This window comes from Labrus mixtus, chromosome 4, assembly GCF_963584025.1.
Source record: "Labrus mixtus chromosome 4, fLabMix1.1, whole genome shotgun sequence".
Taxonomy (NCBI): domain Eukaryota; kingdom Metazoa; phylum Chordata; class Actinopteri; order Labriformes; family Labridae; genus Labrus; species Labrus mixtus.
In genome coordinates, this window is record NC_083615.1 from 19,313,797 (window position 1) to 19,329,875 (window position 16,079).

Consider the following 16,079-nt stretch of genomic DNA (forward strand, 5'->3'; position numbering starts at 1 on the left):
ATTATACTGCCTGATTTTATATCAGTTTATTTATTTTTGTTTACACCGAGATATTAGGCCGCTGGTGTTTGAGATAATAAAAAAAACAGCCTACTCTGTTCGGACAAGTGCGCATGCGCAGAGCAATACGTTTCCTGTTTTGGTAGCGCTCTCCTTAGCTTCTTCTTCATAATACCTGTCACATTGAGCTCGTTTCACTCTTTTTAAAGCTCCGCTCAATGTCAGAGGTTCTAAAACAGACCCGAGAGTCCGGAAGTTTATCAGAACTGTCGAACCTAAAGGAGTTTGAGTCGCTAATGTCGAGTTAGCTAAACTCGGCGAGTTATTAAAGCGCACTTTGAGCCGAAAGTTCAAAGAGCTGCTGAGCGGAGGTCACCTTACAGGTAAGATCACTTAAATCTGAATATTTACTAACCATTAACACTAATGCACTGAAGCCGAACTCTGTGTTTGAGTTTAATTTGACATTTTAGCTCGTTTTTACCATCAAACGTAAATAAGTAAACAGAAGAAGTCATGGTGCGTTCAATTTACCTCGGAACTCAAGACACTTTGTGTACAGCTTTAATTTAACTGTTGATGTACGTAGGAAAAGATGTTTGATTTTAACTCAGAATACTGAATTTCCCCGAGTTTCCGAGTCGGGAGTTCCGATTTAAGGGGGCGTTCCTAATTACGTATCAGGCTGGCGATTGGGTTTTTCTTTTTTCGAGATGAAATTGAACGCACCATTAGTCTTTAGTTCGCACAGCTGCTTCACAGCGTTTAAATTCAGTTTTACTGGTATTTGTTATATTCACCTTGTTGGAAACACACTCATCTCATAAGAAGGGGACATAACTATGGAGGAGCAAGAGGGCCAAACGTGAGAAAATTTGATCTAAAAGTTCTTAAATTATAGGAGCAATCAGTAAGATGTGTAGTGAGTGAAATGATAAAGTGATCTTACTATATGATCAGACATTAAAGAAACATGCTATGTTGAAGTGCTGGCTTTTCTGACAACAATGCAGCAGCCAGTATGTCCTTCTAACTTTAGATTCTGGTCCTGAATGCTCTGGATTTGTTTGGACCAGAGAAGGTAAGCGTTTTTAAGACACCCCCACACGGCCGTTTTGGACACCCTCGTATTGCCAGATATGAGACCAGTTATCAGGTCAAACCAACAGGTGGATGGAAGCAGGCAAGAGAACTGGTTCAGATAGAAGTGATTGTACCCGACCTAAAAAGCCTCTGCATGTTTCTAATAAGCTCCACGAGCAGAAACGTGCTCAAACTAGGATCAATATTGGAGATGCTTTTGAAAAATGGAGAGAGGTTAGAACACAGAAAGGTTTACAGACCGATGCAGAGCTGGATAAACACTGAAGCTTCAGTGTCCACCACATGACAACCTGTGTGAGCATCAACTCTAGAGAGGAGGGGGGGGAGAGACAGCTCTGTTTAGAATTTGGATATTATGTGAGTGCCACTAGAGGGTAGCACTCTTCTGTCATCTTCCACCGCCATGATGCATATGTAAAGAAATTCCAGTGGTCTGGTTTTACAACATATGAACAAACCCCTGAGTGGCATGTCATCAACCATGGCGTACGCCATTGAACAGGAGTCGTGCTGCCCAAGCGGCACACCACTTTACAATCTCACTGTCAGCCCTAAATGTGTTAAGCAGAGAACGTGGGGTTAGTTTAAAATAAAAGGGTCTTAATCTCAGTATTTGAGTGAACATTCTCCATGACCTTCCAGCAGCGCTGCGTCTCTTTGACTCGTTTCTATCACCACCTGAGGTCACGGTTGTTGTTCAGCTCCATGATGATGGCGAACCCTCTGAGGGCTGAAGTCCTCCGCCTCTATAAAAATGTGAGTCTATAGATCTTCATTGGGAGTTAATCGAGGCGGCTGCTGAACCTGATTTGCTTTATTAATAAATGTGTTTGTCTCTCGGGGTTCTCCTCCACAGCTCCTCTACCTTGGGCGAGAGTATCCCAAAGGTGGCGACTACTTCAGGGACCGTCTGAGAAATGCGTTCACAAAAAACAAGTCAGTCAACGACCCGGAGAAGATCAAAGAGATGATCGCTCGAGGGGAGTACGTGACCCGAGAGCTGGAGGCACTTTACTACCTGAGGAAGTACAGAGCCATGAAGCAACGCTACTATAACGACGAGTGACGACCACGACGAGTGACGATCACCAGAGACTCTGACTGACTGAAAGTCATATCCACTGTTATGTGTTCACGTCATGATTAATGAAAGCTTTTCTGTTAAACAGCGAGTCAGGACACAACGCCAAACTTAAGAGGAAAAAGTATTTTAATGAAATTTATCAGCAGACTGAAAATCTTTCTCTCCACATAAAAAAAAAATTAAGAACAGCAGCATCGAAGGTTTGATCCCTGAATTCAGTTCTGAGGTGAAACAATTAAATTAAAGTATAAAACACGACTTGTCTTTCTTTGAACATCATCTCCAGTCAGACGTTAATACTGCAGCGCCAATGCCGTCAGGTCTCAGAAGGAGGTCAGAGGTGTGGGGGGGCGAGGGAGTCACTGTCGGCCAGGTTAGCTCTGCAGATGGGACAGGTGGTGTTATCCTGAACGAGAAACACAGTCAGACTACAGCTGCAGACATTTACAACACTCAGTTCATGTCACCTCCATGACTAACTCTCTCAGCGAACAGGGGAGGGAAACGTTGTTCTCCTCAAATCAGGAACTTTTTAAAAAACAGATACGTGCTTAAAAAGATGAGATGCCCGACAGAGACAGACGCAGGTGACAGAGTAAATTAAAGTTAAAAATGTGCAGGCGTGGATCATGAAGAGTTGTACTGCTCAGCGATGAAGATGAAATAAAAAGAGGAGCTACTTTTCGTTGCCGTCAGGAATGAAATGTGTATTCAGAGAATTCAGTGTGTGTGAGCTGTTACCTTTAACCATCGGTCTATACACGGCACGTGGTAGTCATGGAAACAGGGCAGCATCCTCAGCTTCTCCCCATCGGTGTAGTCACAGAAACAGATCTGACACCTGTCAATCAATCAGCAGAGCAGACAGAGACAGTTTAAATCCTGACGCCGCAAACTGAAGAAGCTGAAAGTACCCCGAGATCCTGGTCTGGGTTCAGGTCCAGGTTCAGGTCAGACCGGCTGGAGGACTCACTGAGTGTTCCCACCGCTGTTAGCAGACTGGAAGGATTTGGTTGGAAACCTCTGGATCTCCCTCCGACTTAACTTCTTCGCCACGACGGCGCCCTGGCGCTCCTCGAACGCCAGCAGAGCCTGAAACCAGAGCAGGTTTACATTTGTCTTTTAAGACCCGGAACATTGGTGGCGGTCGGCTCCGCCCCTTTCCTGACGAGTACCTCGTACAACTCTCCCTTTAAGATGTGTTTACATTCCAGACTGCAGGACATAAAAAACCCCATCTCACCTCGTAGTCGTCTCCATGACGCCCATCTGAAAAATCAGGCAGACCGTTCCTTCTCCTGCCCCGCGTACGACTTCTGCGCTGGCCAATCAGACCTACGGGAAAAAAAACAGCATATCAGTTCATCTGTTTCTCCTCCATCAGCAGCACGGGTCATCACTCTGTGTTTATGTTTCATCTTTAATGGCGGTCAGACATTTGCACTCTGGATTAAGATGAACACGACAGTCTCAGAAAGTGCTGCAGCCTGCGGTCGAGGGGACAAACAGGGAGGCTTTTATTGTGAAGTAGCTACAGGAAGTTATTTCTCTCCAACCATCTTCCCAAACTGAGAAGGCAGAATAACATCCGCAATAACCGCTACGCTACCGGCACCCAAAAAAAATCAGCGGGTGTGAAAGTATCAGAGCTGTGTGTTTCTGATCTCACCGTCCTGAAAGCCGGCCAGAGGAGAGACAGCAGCCAGCAGGTTCGGCATCCAGCTGGACTCCATGTAGTGGTGGTACTGCACACAAAGGTTCCACTTCAGTTTCACAAATATTTTCATACGAGACAAAAAGAACGCTTCTCCTTTAAATGTGTAACAGAAAAAAAGAGTCAGTCTCACCCTGGGATGAAGATGCTGCTGATGATGAAGATGCTGCTGATGATGATGATGCTGCTGATAATGATGATGAAGACGTTGATGGTGGTGGTGGTGTCTGCTGTGTGTCTCCTCCTGGTCAAACTGGGCCTGAGAAGGTAAAGAGCATTGTGGGTAAATCTCACTCCCTGCACAGGTGAGCTGTTTGTGTCTGCAGGTGAAGGATCGTACCTGAAGGCTTCGAGCCATGGCCTCGTCTTCCTCCTCCTGCGCTGAGCGAACCACAGCCTCCTCATCGTCGCTGATGACGATCTCCTCCGGAGCTGCAGAACAAACACGCTAAACATTCAGACGAGTAAACGAAACGTGTGTCTCCCATCAGGACGGGACCTCAGTCAAGACATTTAATGGCTGAATCATCTCCAGTCGATAATTTTAAGATCAATGTCACATCAAGGGTTCCTGGCAGCTAAAATGTGGAGCTGCACTCAGGTCTCATTGTGTCTGGTTGTGCTGCTCTCTTTTTGTACTCGCCGTTAAAGACGGCTCTAACTCACTTATGAAATACAACTCAAACAAGCCTCTTGACAAACTAGTTTGGTGCATTTGGGGATGTATTTGTTGACGATATATAAAACAGTTTTTAAGAACCGTTTCATTCTTGAGGTGTGAGTGAAGAGAGGATATTGTCTCTCCTGTGTCCTCCTCACCTGCTGAGGTGTCTCTTTGCTCGCCGTTCAGCCACCTCCTCTCCTCTACAGTGAGGAAGGACAGACCATCAGAGGCTGTTGCTGGAGAAGACGCTGAGGACTGACTCTGAGCCAGCCTCTCACGGAGAGGAGCAGGACACTCTCCTGCTGTGCTGCCCGCCACACTCAAATCTGCCTCCTTCTCTGATACTGGTGTGAGGTAGGACATGGACGTGGACGATGAAGACGAGGAAGAGGACGAGGAGGTCGACGAGGAGTAGGACGACGAGGTTGCTGTGGACAGCGGAGCCTCCAGCCAGCTGCCCAAAGGAAAGGACATCAGAGACGAAGCTGTAACAAACCCGACGCTCTGCTCTCCCATCGCTGCTGCCAGACGCCTGCGTTTGGATTTATGTGAAAACCCTTGTTCACTGCTGGTGGAAACTTCTGGAGCGCTGCTGAGAACCACCTGGAGACAGATAGAGCCGTCAGTAAACACCTGACGATAACGCTAAGAGTAACATCTGTCCCAGCTGCAGCACGCTGACTTACAGGACTGAAAGGTTCCTCTGTGCGGCAAACACGTCTCCTCCGTTTACCAAGCTGTGGGCTGAGACAAACACATTCTTTAATACAGCAAACAAACAAAGAATCGTCCGACACTATTCAGGTCACAATATTTGGAGCCTTGGATTCTCTTTTTGTTGCCGTGGCATCAAAACAGATATCTTTGAATCATATTAAAATGTTAAACCCCAGTACCATGACAACGATCCCCTCTCTCCGTATTGCTACCGTCCACTTTACAAACTCATATTTCTGTTTTTATCGTTACATTTAAAACATTGAGGTAAAAATATCCAGACCCTGTGTTGTGGTTTTACTTGAAAACATACAAGAATTTAAATTGTACTTGGGTTGCCATGACTACAGAAATTAAACAAAGAAGGGGAGTCTGCGCTACAGCTGACAAACCGGTGTGAAGCAGATCACAGCATGGAGGAAAACTTCTGAGGACAGTGTCAACAGCTCGGAGCAAACACACCGACCTTTTGACACAGCCGGGGTCTTCTTCAGAGTCAACAGACAACAATGCATGAACACAACTTTAAATAGTCTCTCCTCACGTTACTGCCGTTCTCCTTCTCTCATTGGGGGGGAATATTAAAAACTGCCAAATTGACTGTGTGCTCCAGAAGTTTCCCTTCATACCAGAATTGTAATTCTCGTAGAAATCAAACCATAAAGATACCTGCTTCAATGCCACAGCATCAAAAGAAGAAATCATAGACGCCCAATGTTGGTAAGTTATTGTTTTAAAACACTAAAGACGGCAGGCAAAGTCCTGCACACGGTCTAGATAGCAAAAAACGAAACATTGCTAATGTACTTGTGCAATTCAGACAGTTTGCCTGCTCTTTTTGATTGATTGTACAGATAGACAACAGGTGTATATATTTATAAAGCATGCAGTTGTGTTACCTGGGTGTTTCAGGGACCATGACCGACAGATCATGGTACAGGACATCAGCCGGGTCCAGGAGGCAGCCGCGGTTCATCACTCCAGGACTGTCGGGCTCAGACAAGCTGCCTGCAAACGACTCATCCATGACCTTTTCCTGAACACTGAGACACACCTGGATGGATCCTCTGTACTGGGACACACCTGGATGGATCCTCTGCACTGAGACACACCTGGATGGATCCCCTGCACTAAGACACACCTGGATGGATCCCCTGCACTAAGACACACCTGGGTCCCCTCTGTTTACCTGCTCAGATCCAGTCTCGTGACATAAAGATACATAAGACAGTCCACCTGAGAAAGGAAGTAATTAATTAGCTCAATTACCCATCAACCAAATTCATCCTCATACTAAACGTGTACTTTAAATCTACATTTAACAGAGTACACCAATAAAAAATAAAAAAAACAGCTTATAAAGCAAATCACTGAAATCATCGCTGATTTTACCTGGAAATATGTGAATACAAACACAACAGCGTTGATGTATTAGCAGCGTTAGCACAGGGAGCTAACAAAAGTAGCTTACGTTAAACACACTCGACAGTTATCGGAGTAAAAATCAATTAGACTTCACAGCCGACACTGAAAACTTTATAACAAACTGTATAAAAGTTCACTTTACCGTGATATAGTACGATGTTTTCGCTTTGACAACACACGATCTGTTGTGAAACTAACGTTAGTCGCCCCGGTTCTCCCCCTTCTTCTTTGATGTGTTTGGCGGGTGGTAAACCAGCGCGAGGTGCACTAGCGCCACCTATCGGACCGGGAGTGTGGCGCAGCAGAGTGGCAGACAAAGAAACAACATAAACTAACTTCAAAACTAGTATAATTTTCCCAATATTTCCGAAAAAAAGATACTGAAATATATAAAATATATACGTATAATGTTATTACATTTAAGTTTAATTTTATTCTACTTGATAAAACACTAAAATACTGCAGAGAGAAGCAGAAATCAGAACATTAACAGAAAATAAAATGACCTAGGTAGATATGAAAAACATTAAGAGCTGCAAATATTACTCTGAATTGACCAATTAACCAAGTATAAGATAATTTTATAAATAATCAACTAAATAATAAAAACATGGATAAACTACATTTTAATGAGTTCATTAGACTGCAGGTGTGTCTTTCCCTCTGGGTCGGTTTTCACCACAGTCTGTAAATATGAATGTTGAAAGCCTGAGTAGCGTCACCCGTCTGTTCCTGCAGGGGGCGCTGGAGTCCCATCGATGGCGGTCTCCATGTTGGAAATGCTGTCGCAGTCTTGGGGTGCGTTCGAATTGTCCCTCCTATCTCCTTTCACTATCCACTTTACCTTAACCCCGGAAGCATTTAAGTGGCGGCCATGATAAGAGCCGTTCGAATTCTCTAAAAGTTAAGGAAAGGTGGGTCAATGCTTCCTTTATAACCTCCTTTAACATAGGATACACTGGACCATCCTTTACAAAGGAGATGAGATATGCCGCCCACACAATTCCTTTCGGCCGCAACATTTAAAGCGTGTTGCGCATCCGACCGTTCACGAACATTAACGATGATCGTAAAGTGACACAGATCAGAAGAAGGCACAGGGGAAAGTTTTTTAGATGCGCTTTTAGTAGTCCATTTTCGGAACATTGTAGTTTCAACACGACAGACCCACGTCATTAACCTCCGCCGGCCCGTCGCATTTAATGACGTGGCCTAGTGGAAATGTGGTCGGATTGTCAGAGCAACGAGATCACCTTTCCCTAAGTCCTTTATGAATTCTCCTAACATCTTTCCTTAACCTCATGACGTTTTCCCCGGGGTTAAGGTAAAGTGGATAGTGAAAGGAGATAGGAGGGACAATTTGAAAGCACCCTAACTTTCAGTCAACCTAACGACAGGCTGAGAGCTGGAGCTGAGGCGGGTTTTAAGAATCCTGACAAACCATTATACCGCACCCGCCTGTCAATCAGGTCAGCTACACGCCTTATTGTGAATAACTCTTATCCTTCATCAAATCAAAACTGATGAGTCATCAAAACATTCACCCCCCCGTACAGTGTGCCGCCCACAACACTATCAGAAAGGCTAGACATCTGACAGCAGGGGCGGCTGTGGCTCAGTGATCCCCAGCTCGTACAGCGACATGTCCAATGTGTCACATTAAAAACCTAACCAACAGAAGCAGCAGTTAAGTTATAACTGTGTTCTGCAAGGAAGAATGAATACATTTTTGTGAACAGAGTCTGGCGACTTTGAAGGGGGATCCAGGTAGGCTTGAAATATAAAGCCCCGTGTCCACCAAGCATTTTTTTTTTCAGGCTGTGCGCACTGAGAATTAGTGTTGTAGTACGCGAGACCAGTCCCAAGACCACTTTTTGAAGGTCTTGGTCTCATCTTGGAATTTGCCCTGACTTGGTCTTGACCTCCTGCTGCTGCATCGCTCTCTCCACATTGGAAACAATAGAAAATATGCTTTGTGGACACGGGGATTAACGACACACTAAATCTTTAACGCTTTGACGGAATATAAAACTTTGACATGAAGGACCAATTGGAGCCGTACAAAAAGAGTTGTTTGTTTATTCATATTTTTCTCAAAAGGTGATTTCACAGGTTTAGAAACATGACCGGGATTATTTTAATCTTTTGTTTTACATCAAATAATTCAGACGAAGATAAAGAAGATATCTGTTGTTGAATGAAACTTTTTAAACATTTGTTGTAGCGTTTACAAGCAGTCCAGACTTTATGAGACGTGAGCGTCTAACCCTAACCCCTGTCTCTCTGAATAAACTAAAACAAACTGTAAGAGACAGAACAGTCAGCTGTAATAAATTAATTAAACTGGTAAAAAAAACAAGTTACATAAATCCCAAACTCTGTAACAGAACACAGAACAAAGTCACAGTGTATCACCATGACAACACGAGACGTTTACAACAAAAGAACCTGTGGTAAATTACCCAGAATGCATCGTTAAAGTGGAGGCTACCTCTTCGCAGTCGACTAGAACAGCATGGACTGCAGAGACTTACGGACCGTGGCCATTTCCTGCTGTTGCTGTGGAAACAAGTCAGAGTAATCATAAGCTTCTGACGTCACATCCTGTTACAAAAAAAACCCAGAAAACTTTAAATATATACATAACAGTGTTTCCCCTAGGTTTACAGCGTTGGGGGGGTGGGGAATGGTAGGGGAAAACACTGATATATATATATATATATATATATATATATATATATTTTACTCGTTACTTTAGGTGAAACAGCCGACACAATGCGGCATTGCAGAACTCGGTGACCCTGGCACAGCTCATGGACCAAGGAGGAGACACTCCTCACAAACAGCCGTCCACGATGTGTAAGCCGGACTTAAGACTGATACACGGGTATGTTTACGGTGACGTGCTTCATCGACAGTTGAGTCTGTTGCCTTCAGAGATCTGATCGGTAAAATACCTTCACCATGTCGCAGCACCGTTCTGCCACAGCGACACTAAATAATGTGAACACTAATAACTGTAACTAGTTAACAGTAACATGTCCGACACTGCTGACTTCTAGCGTCCATGTTTGTTGCTGTTTTCCGACCAGAGAACGTGAATGCATTGTCGTCATCACGATTGCACAACAGGGAAGTATGATGTTTCCGAGGAGCACTCGAAGGCAGCATAAACTCTAAAGGTTAGTTTCTCCCACTCGCCCGGTAACGTATTCACTGCTGTAACAACTCCTGTCGAGGTAAACATCAGGTGTGCACTCACTGTGTCCATGAGGATCTTCTTCTGTAGGGTGGCCATCTCCTTCTTCAGCTCTTGTTGCGCCCCCTGCAGGAAAGCATTGTGGCTCTTCTCCATGTCCTCCATGTTCTGTGGAAAATCAAGAATGGTCTTCAGTTCCAGGCGTTTCCTTCACTCATTTCTGGTTGTTTACTAATCAGTCTGTTTAACTGTTAACGCTTATCTTTTTTTGCAATGAAAAACACGGCAGTGAAGAAACTGTCTCCAATATTCTTAATTGTCCTGCGAGGTGCAAGCCGTTATTCAGCATGACACCAGAAAAACTCTACATCGGTGTGAAGCTCATTGGAGGCCTTGGAGGTCTTGTGTTTGTATCCGTTATCTCATGATTTAGAAAAATATAACATAATGTACTGACCTTAACAAACTGCTCGTACAGCTGTCTGACAGTCTTTAGTTTCTGGTTCTGAACGACTCGAGCCTGCTGCAGGATCTTCTGCTGCTGTCTGAAAAGATTCTGCAGAGAGAGGAACCACTGCTGGTTAACATCCACTCTCTTATGTCGTTCAGAATTATTAATAAATTCAACTATCAGTGTAGAGTTGTCACGCTACCAGATACTAGTAAAAGTCCAACGATAGTGATAACTGTTTTAATACCACAGCAACAAAAATTCTGATGTCCAACCTGCAAATAAGAAAAGGTCACTGAACACAGACAAAAATTGGACGGACTGTTTATAGCAATAAGAGCCAAAATAAAGACAGAATAGAATATTCCCTCCGAGTTGTCATGAATAATCCAGAAGACGTGTCTGCAGTGATTCTGCTCTTTGTCTATTTTCTAACCTCCTGCTGGAAGACATTTTATGAGCGTCAGCGTTTGAGTACTGATGTGACGCTCACAGTCAACAGTCAGCAGGTCAGGATTTAAAGCAAACATAAAGGTACCAGGTGGCATTGCTGTCTCCTCTCCTCTGCTCTCTGCAACAGATTCTAACATAACATGAGCATCTTTAAGAAAGTTAAAAGCTGAGGGTATTCGCTGACAGGTGAATTTAAGTTAGCTTGTCTCTGACGGATGGCGGAGCAGAGACACATAGCATCAGAAAGGAGCATGACTTCATTAGCAATCAAACAACATCATGCTCTTTCCTTCACGTTTATTTTGGAGGTGTTGACGTGTTTCTGAGTTCTTTAGAGAGTAATCACTTTAAAACAATCAGAAAATAACGTCTTATTTCTCTGTATCATGATTTATAGTTATGTTCTCTCTCTCCCTCGGCAGCTGTGGATTCCTTCTCGATTTTACAACTGTTGTTTGTTTCTTTCAGAACTTTTGGGTACAATTGGACATAATAATCTCAGATATTGATTTGTTTAAAAGCACGAGGGTTTAAGAAATATCAGAGTGTTGAACATTGTGACAATCTTATGACACCTTTACAGTTTGTTACATAATAAGAATCGATCTTAGCTCTGTAATGACTAAATGTTATTCATAATTGGTCACTATGAACAGTATGAATAATAATAAAAGGAAACGAACTCTCACAGCAAAAAAGACCTGAGACGATATTTTCTTTTCTTTCTTATATACTGCTTTTGCACCAAAGTGAACCAGGGGCTGCTTCTGGGCTGGAGCTTGTTCAGAGCTGGTTCAACTTGCGCGCCGTCTAAGAACCGGTTTGCTTTTCCACGGGTAAGGGCTGAAAAAAAAACATTATTAAAGTCATTACGTCACTGAATACGTGCTTCTATTTTGGTCAAGATGGCCTGCCCCTAACCCCTGACATGAGCTGTTCTTTCTTGTAGACTAGCAGGGCGTTGGTGGTGCTACTCTTGAACTGATGTTTTGTCCCATAGCCGGTTCTTTGGCTGTCGAAACACAAAGAACTGGTGCTAGATTAGGCACTGGTTTCTAACCAGCCCTGAAACTGACTCGTTGGAAAAGATGGAACCGAGGATCAAACCTGCAGCTCAATTCAACCAATCAACAAAGAAAAGAACTAACATTGAGCTTCTCCTCCTGCTCCTCGGCTCGCTGGGCTTCAGTCTCCCACTGCTGCAGCGCCGTGGACACCTGCTGAGAGTACTGCTGAGTCATCTTCTGCCTGCACACACACATTTTAAACATCATAATTTACGACATCTCGATTTAAAACCACAAAGTAAAAACACTATTATCAGAAAAAGTTGCATTTAAAATTGACCTGAAGCAAAAGTACCAAGATAACAGCCCCCCAGTAGATATAAAGTACCAAAAGTAGAATTACTCGTGCAGAATAATTTACGTTTATTGGTTGTTTTATTGGCTGTATTTTGTGTTGTGCTCTACCTGTTATTTGTTCAATGTCTTGGCCCTCTTCTAAAAGCTTTCCCTTTATATTAAAACTCATTACCTTCTGATGTTGTAAATGTCAGTAGTGTTGTGATGTCTTCACATCTTTTCACCTTCTAGTCTAGTCTTCTAGAGACTTTATTTCCTACTTATGCCGACAGTGTCAGCAGGTTTTTTATTTCTGGTGTTCCTGAAATGACATGATGGAGACAAACCGAACCTTTGTGTGTGGTAGGTGTTCCACAGCTGCTCCAGTTTGTGTTGGCTTCCCTTCATGTAGTTCTTTGTCAGAGACTCCAGACGTTTCTTTTTGGACTGCATCACTTTACTGATATCAGCTGGAAGCAGAAAACACAAAACTGCTCACATTTCTGTTTCACTATGAGCTGGATATATTCACATTTATGAGAATAATAATCGTGACTATGATACAGATGTATTGTATTATAATACCAAACAGTGCTATTTCTTATATTTAAATTTAACAGCAAGTTAACACCAACATGTGAATATTTTTTTGTAACACATACAGTTGAGAAGAGTATTATGACAAATTAAGGAGTTTAAGTATTTCCATGTCTTGTTCACAGTTTGGGTGAGATCGACCGTGAGATTGACAGGCAGATTGGCTCAGCGTCAGCAGTACTATGGGCGTTGTACTGAACCGTTGTGGTGAAGAGGGAGCTGAGCCTGAAAGCAAAGACATCGATCTTCATTCCAACCCTCACCTGTGGTCATGAGCCTTCGGTAGAGACTGAAAGCATAAGGTCGCGGATACAAGCGACCAAAATTAGTTTCATCTGGAGGGTGTCAGAGCTCAGCATTAGAGACAGAGTGAGGAGCTCAGACATCCGGAGGGAGCTTGGAGTAGAGCTGCTGCTACTTCGCATCAAAAGGAGCCAGTTGAGGTGGTTCAAGCATCTGATGAGGATGCCTCCAGAAAACTTCCATTTGGAAATTTTGTCCTGGGACGCCCAACTGTTAGGAGACCCCGGGGTAATTCCGCCTGGCCTGGGAACACTTCAGAATCCCCCAGGAGGAGCGGGAAAAGGTTGATAGGGAGAGGGGTGTCTGGGTTGACTTACTTCACCTGTTGCCACCTCGACCCGACCTCGACCAGAAGCACAGGAAGTCAAATATACACCCATCAAAAAGCCAGTTTTTACAGCACAAATGAACATGTTTTCAGTCTGGTTAAAAAAAACAAACAGGTCTTATTAGCTCACATGCTGTACTGGGGTGAATTTTTGATGGTTAATCCGTTTTTATTTGATGGGCTTCGACCAACTAATATTTACAGTATTTACACCTGTGTATTCTTGACTGCTGTCTTGCATTGTAAAAAAAAACAAATAAGTGTTTTTAAAAGCAAATACTCGAGTACTTTCACTTTTATTTAAGTTATATTGGCCCAGGAGGATTATCTATACTTTGATTAAAGTAACAAGGTTGCGTACTTTAACAGGCACACACCTGCAGATATCTTACCTCCGAAGCGCTCCAACATGGACTGAACCTCATTGCTGCAAGTGTGGAACGAGAAAAGGTTGATCACATTTATCATAAGGTCCAATAACATTTATATATTTGTAATAAAGCATTCATATTTCATACCCCACAGCACATTCAGCCCCCTCCTCTTCAAAGTCAGCTGCAGGTCTCTTCTTGGCCATCTTGTCCACTATTGGAGTTTCATCTTTAAAACAGTCAGGAATTATAATTTAAACATTAAGTAAATGCGTCACAGACTAACACCAGCTAATTGTAAAGTTAACATCTGTCACCTTCTCTGGCTTCATCCTCTGAAGCGCTCAGCTCTTTCTTTTCATCCTCTTCAGTAAAATCAAACACTTTCTTATCTGATTTCTCCTCGGGGTGTTTTTTCTTCATTTGTTTTCGTGCTGAAGCCATTTTAAAATCTAGTCTGTCGATGAAAAGTAGATTAAAAGGCAGCCACCTTTACCTTTAAATCAAGAGAATGCTACCAGGTTAACGGTGCTAGCCTTAGCTTCGGCTACTTACTAATAGGTTGTTAATTTTTGAAAAAGGAAAGTTATAAACAGATTCACACGACTTATTTTCGATTAAAGATCGAAGTTAATCAGTCCTGAGTAACGACCCCTAACTTAAGTTACTCTATTAGTGAGACTAAAACCAAAAAGACAAATTAACCGTGAGAGAGAGTGACAGTTCAGCTAACTCAGCTAGGCTAGCGTCGTCGGAGTTCGCTTGGATTCCCGCCAAAAGCAGACGGAGGGGGGTTATAAGGGTGTTCTGTCGAGATGTGCTGCCGTGTCGAAAAAATGCTACAATTGGGAAAAAAAACGACAATCCTGTATAAAAAATTCTACCAATACAAACTAACTCTATCATTAATTCATTACTATCCTCATATGCATTATCGGAGTATGGGGAGCAAGTTTTGGTACTTTTGATTGAAGATTTTAGGGGTTGCATATCTCGATGGAAAATAATCTCCTTTCAAATAATGCTCCCAGTACAGAATCACTTTAAAACACCACAACGTGCTGCATTTGCTATGAAATGAGGCGGAAAGCATGTTTTTATACTCTTTAATAAAACCTTTATTCAAGATTTTAGAGTAAGCATTTCGCCAGAGCACCATCTAGATGGGTAGCACTTTTCGATATCACACCCTGCGTTTTTTGTCAGTTCCTAATTTTTAAGATCCGTTACCATGGCAACAAGCGGGATACTACCGGATACTACGCAAGAGAAATATTTTAAATCAAGTAGGAAATATAATTATTATTATTATTACTATTAATTATTGTGCTTTATTAAAATTATGAGAACATAATCAGAAAAACGTATAGTGTTAAAGTAGAAAATGTCATCTGTGATTCTTCTACTAAATTAATTTATAATATTTTATTTGTTCGGCTCATTATATTGTTCAAATTATTATATTATTATTACTACACATGCATTGATGATAAAACTAGAAAACTAAATTCATGATTATTGGAAATCAAAAGGAAATGAATGAGAATTATTAAAAATTTGTTAAAATTGAAAGAGGACTTTTGGACACAACAAAAAAAATAATGCTAAATACACGCAAAAGGTTTCAAAATAAAACGGGGTGCACTTCCGGCTTAGGGGTTCATCTATTATAAACTCTTACGGGAATGCTCTCAAAATACTCCGATACAAAATTGGGAACTCTCCAAATTTTTAAAGTCAACAATCAATCTTGTATAAATCGAGAAATATAAGGCCTTCCATTAAATCAGTTTCTGATGGTCTCTTTACTCAGCAGCCTCTACCATCAGTGTGTGAATGTGTAGGTGTGACCTGCGGTCTGAAAGCGTTTCAAGTCGTCAGAAGACCAGAAAAGAACGATACAAGACCCTACAGACTGAGCTTCTGTCGCCCCAACGATGAAGACTGAATATATAATACTCATACTCCCGTTAAAACCAGATTTATTATTTTAGTGGTTTAGTAGGAACTTATGTTGAACTTGTTTTGATTAGTATTATAAATTATTCTTTAATTGGTTCAGTTTTGGTTTGTTGACATCCTGAAAACAGTGAGAAATGTCTTAGTAATAACCTCAGGCCCAAAGTGAAACCCTCACAATCCTTTCAAACTAAAAGTCCAAACCTCTAAATTATCACAAATAAACAAATTATTCAAAGGGATGAACTTCCTTCATATGAGAAGCTTACAGACGATGAGAAAGTCTTGCCTGATTTTTATTTATGTTCATCTTCTCTCTGTATGTTTTGTTTGATTACTGTACATTTTGTAACTGAGTGTTTTAAAA

General features: G+C 42.3%; 3 protein-coding genes across 5 annotated transcripts; 1 reads left to right on the forward strand and 2 right to left on the reverse strand.

Moving 5' to 3' along the window:
• The first annotated feature begins 107 nt into the window (after positions 1-107).
• lyrm5b (LYR motif containing 5b) lies at positions 108-2,444 on the forward strand. Of its 2 annotated transcripts, none has more exons than XM_061036182.1 (3): positions 108-383; positions 1,747-1,860; positions 1,961-2,444. In XM_061036182.1, exons 2-3 carry the CDS (start codon positions 1,810-1,812, stop codon positions 2,168-2,170), a joined length of 261 nt encoding a protein of 86 aa, XP_060892165.1. In that variant the 5' UTR covers positions 108-383; positions 1,747-1,809; the 3' UTR covers positions 2,171-2,444. The 2 variants fall into 2 exon arrangements, with proteins under 2 accessions (XP_060892165.1, XP_060892166.1); XM_061036183.1 differs by having other exon boundaries at positions 1,750-1,860.
• Positions 2,297-6,989, reverse strand: si:ch211-59o9.10 (uncharacterized protein LOC561841 homolog). 2 transcript variants are annotated; one of them, XM_061036181.1, is made up of 12 exons: positions 6,851-6,989; positions 6,396-6,519; positions 6,183-6,337; positions 5,253-5,310; positions 4,722-5,169; positions 4,243-4,334; positions 4,036-4,161; positions 3,858-3,933; positions 3,432-3,523; positions 3,162-3,280; positions 2,930-3,029; positions 2,297-2,594 (listed from the first exon to the last, which is right to left on the reverse strand). In XM_061036181.1, exons 3-12 carry the CDS (start codon positions 6,308-6,310, stop codon positions 2,523-2,525), a joined length of 1,311 nt encoding a protein of 436 aa, XP_060892164.1. In that variant the 5' UTR covers positions 6,311-6,337; positions 6,396-6,519; positions 6,851-6,989; the 3' UTR covers positions 2,297-2,522. The 2 variants fall into 2 exon arrangements, with proteins under 2 accessions (XP_060892164.1, XP_060892163.1); XM_061036180.1 differs by having other exon boundaries at positions 6,183-6,519.
• A 1,782-nt stretch (positions 6,990-8,771) lies between these two features.
• Positions 8,772-15,021, reverse strand: sycp3 (synaptonemal complex protein 3). Its single transcript, XM_061037146.1, has 8 exons — positions 14,071-15,021; positions 13,901-13,982; positions 13,775-13,809; positions 12,507-12,624; positions 11,960-12,059; positions 10,365-10,463; positions 9,971-10,075; positions 8,772-9,267 (listed from the first exon to the last, which is right to left on the reverse strand). Exons 1-8 carry the CDS (start codon positions 14,195-14,197, stop codon positions 9,214-9,216), a joined length of 720 nt encoding a protein of 239 aa, XP_060893129.1. The 5' UTR covers positions 14,198-15,021; the 3' UTR covers positions 8,772-9,213.
• Positions 15,022-16,079: the final 1,058 nt, after the last annotated feature.

Coding starts and splice junctions, on each gene's coding strand:
- si:ch211-59o9.10 (XM_061036181.1), bottom strand. CDS start 6,310: ATGGATGAGTCGTTTGCAGGCAGCTTGTCTGAGCCCGACAGTCCTGGA. Junction 5,311..6,182: donor ATGGTCCCTGAAACACCCAG/GTAACACAACTG, acceptor TGTTTGTCTCAG/CCCACAGCTTGGTAAACGGA. Junction 3,281..3,431: donor GTCATGGAGACGACTACGAG/GTGAGATGGGGT, acceptor CTCTGGTTTCAG/GCTCTGCTGGCGTTCGAGGA.
- sycp3 (XM_061037146.1), bottom strand. CDS start 14,197: ATGGCTTCAGCACGAAAACAAATGAAGAAAAAACACCCCGAGGAGAAA. Junction 13,983..14,070: donor AGAGGATGAAGCCAGAGAAG/GTGACAGATGTT, acceptor ACTGTTTTAAAG/ATGAAACTCCAATAGTGGAC. Junction 10,464..11,959: donor AGCAGGAGGAGAAGCTCAAT/GTTAGTTCTTTT, acceptor CTCTCTCTGCAG/AATCTTTTCAGACAGCAGCA.
- lyrm5b (XM_061036182.1), top strand. CDS start 1,810: ATGATGATGGCGAACCCTCTGAGGGCTGAAGTCCTCCGCCTCTATAAA. Junction 1,861..1,960: donor TCCTCCGCCTCTATAAAAAT/GTGAGTCTATAG, acceptor TCTCCTCCACAG/CTCCTCTACCTTGGGCGAGA.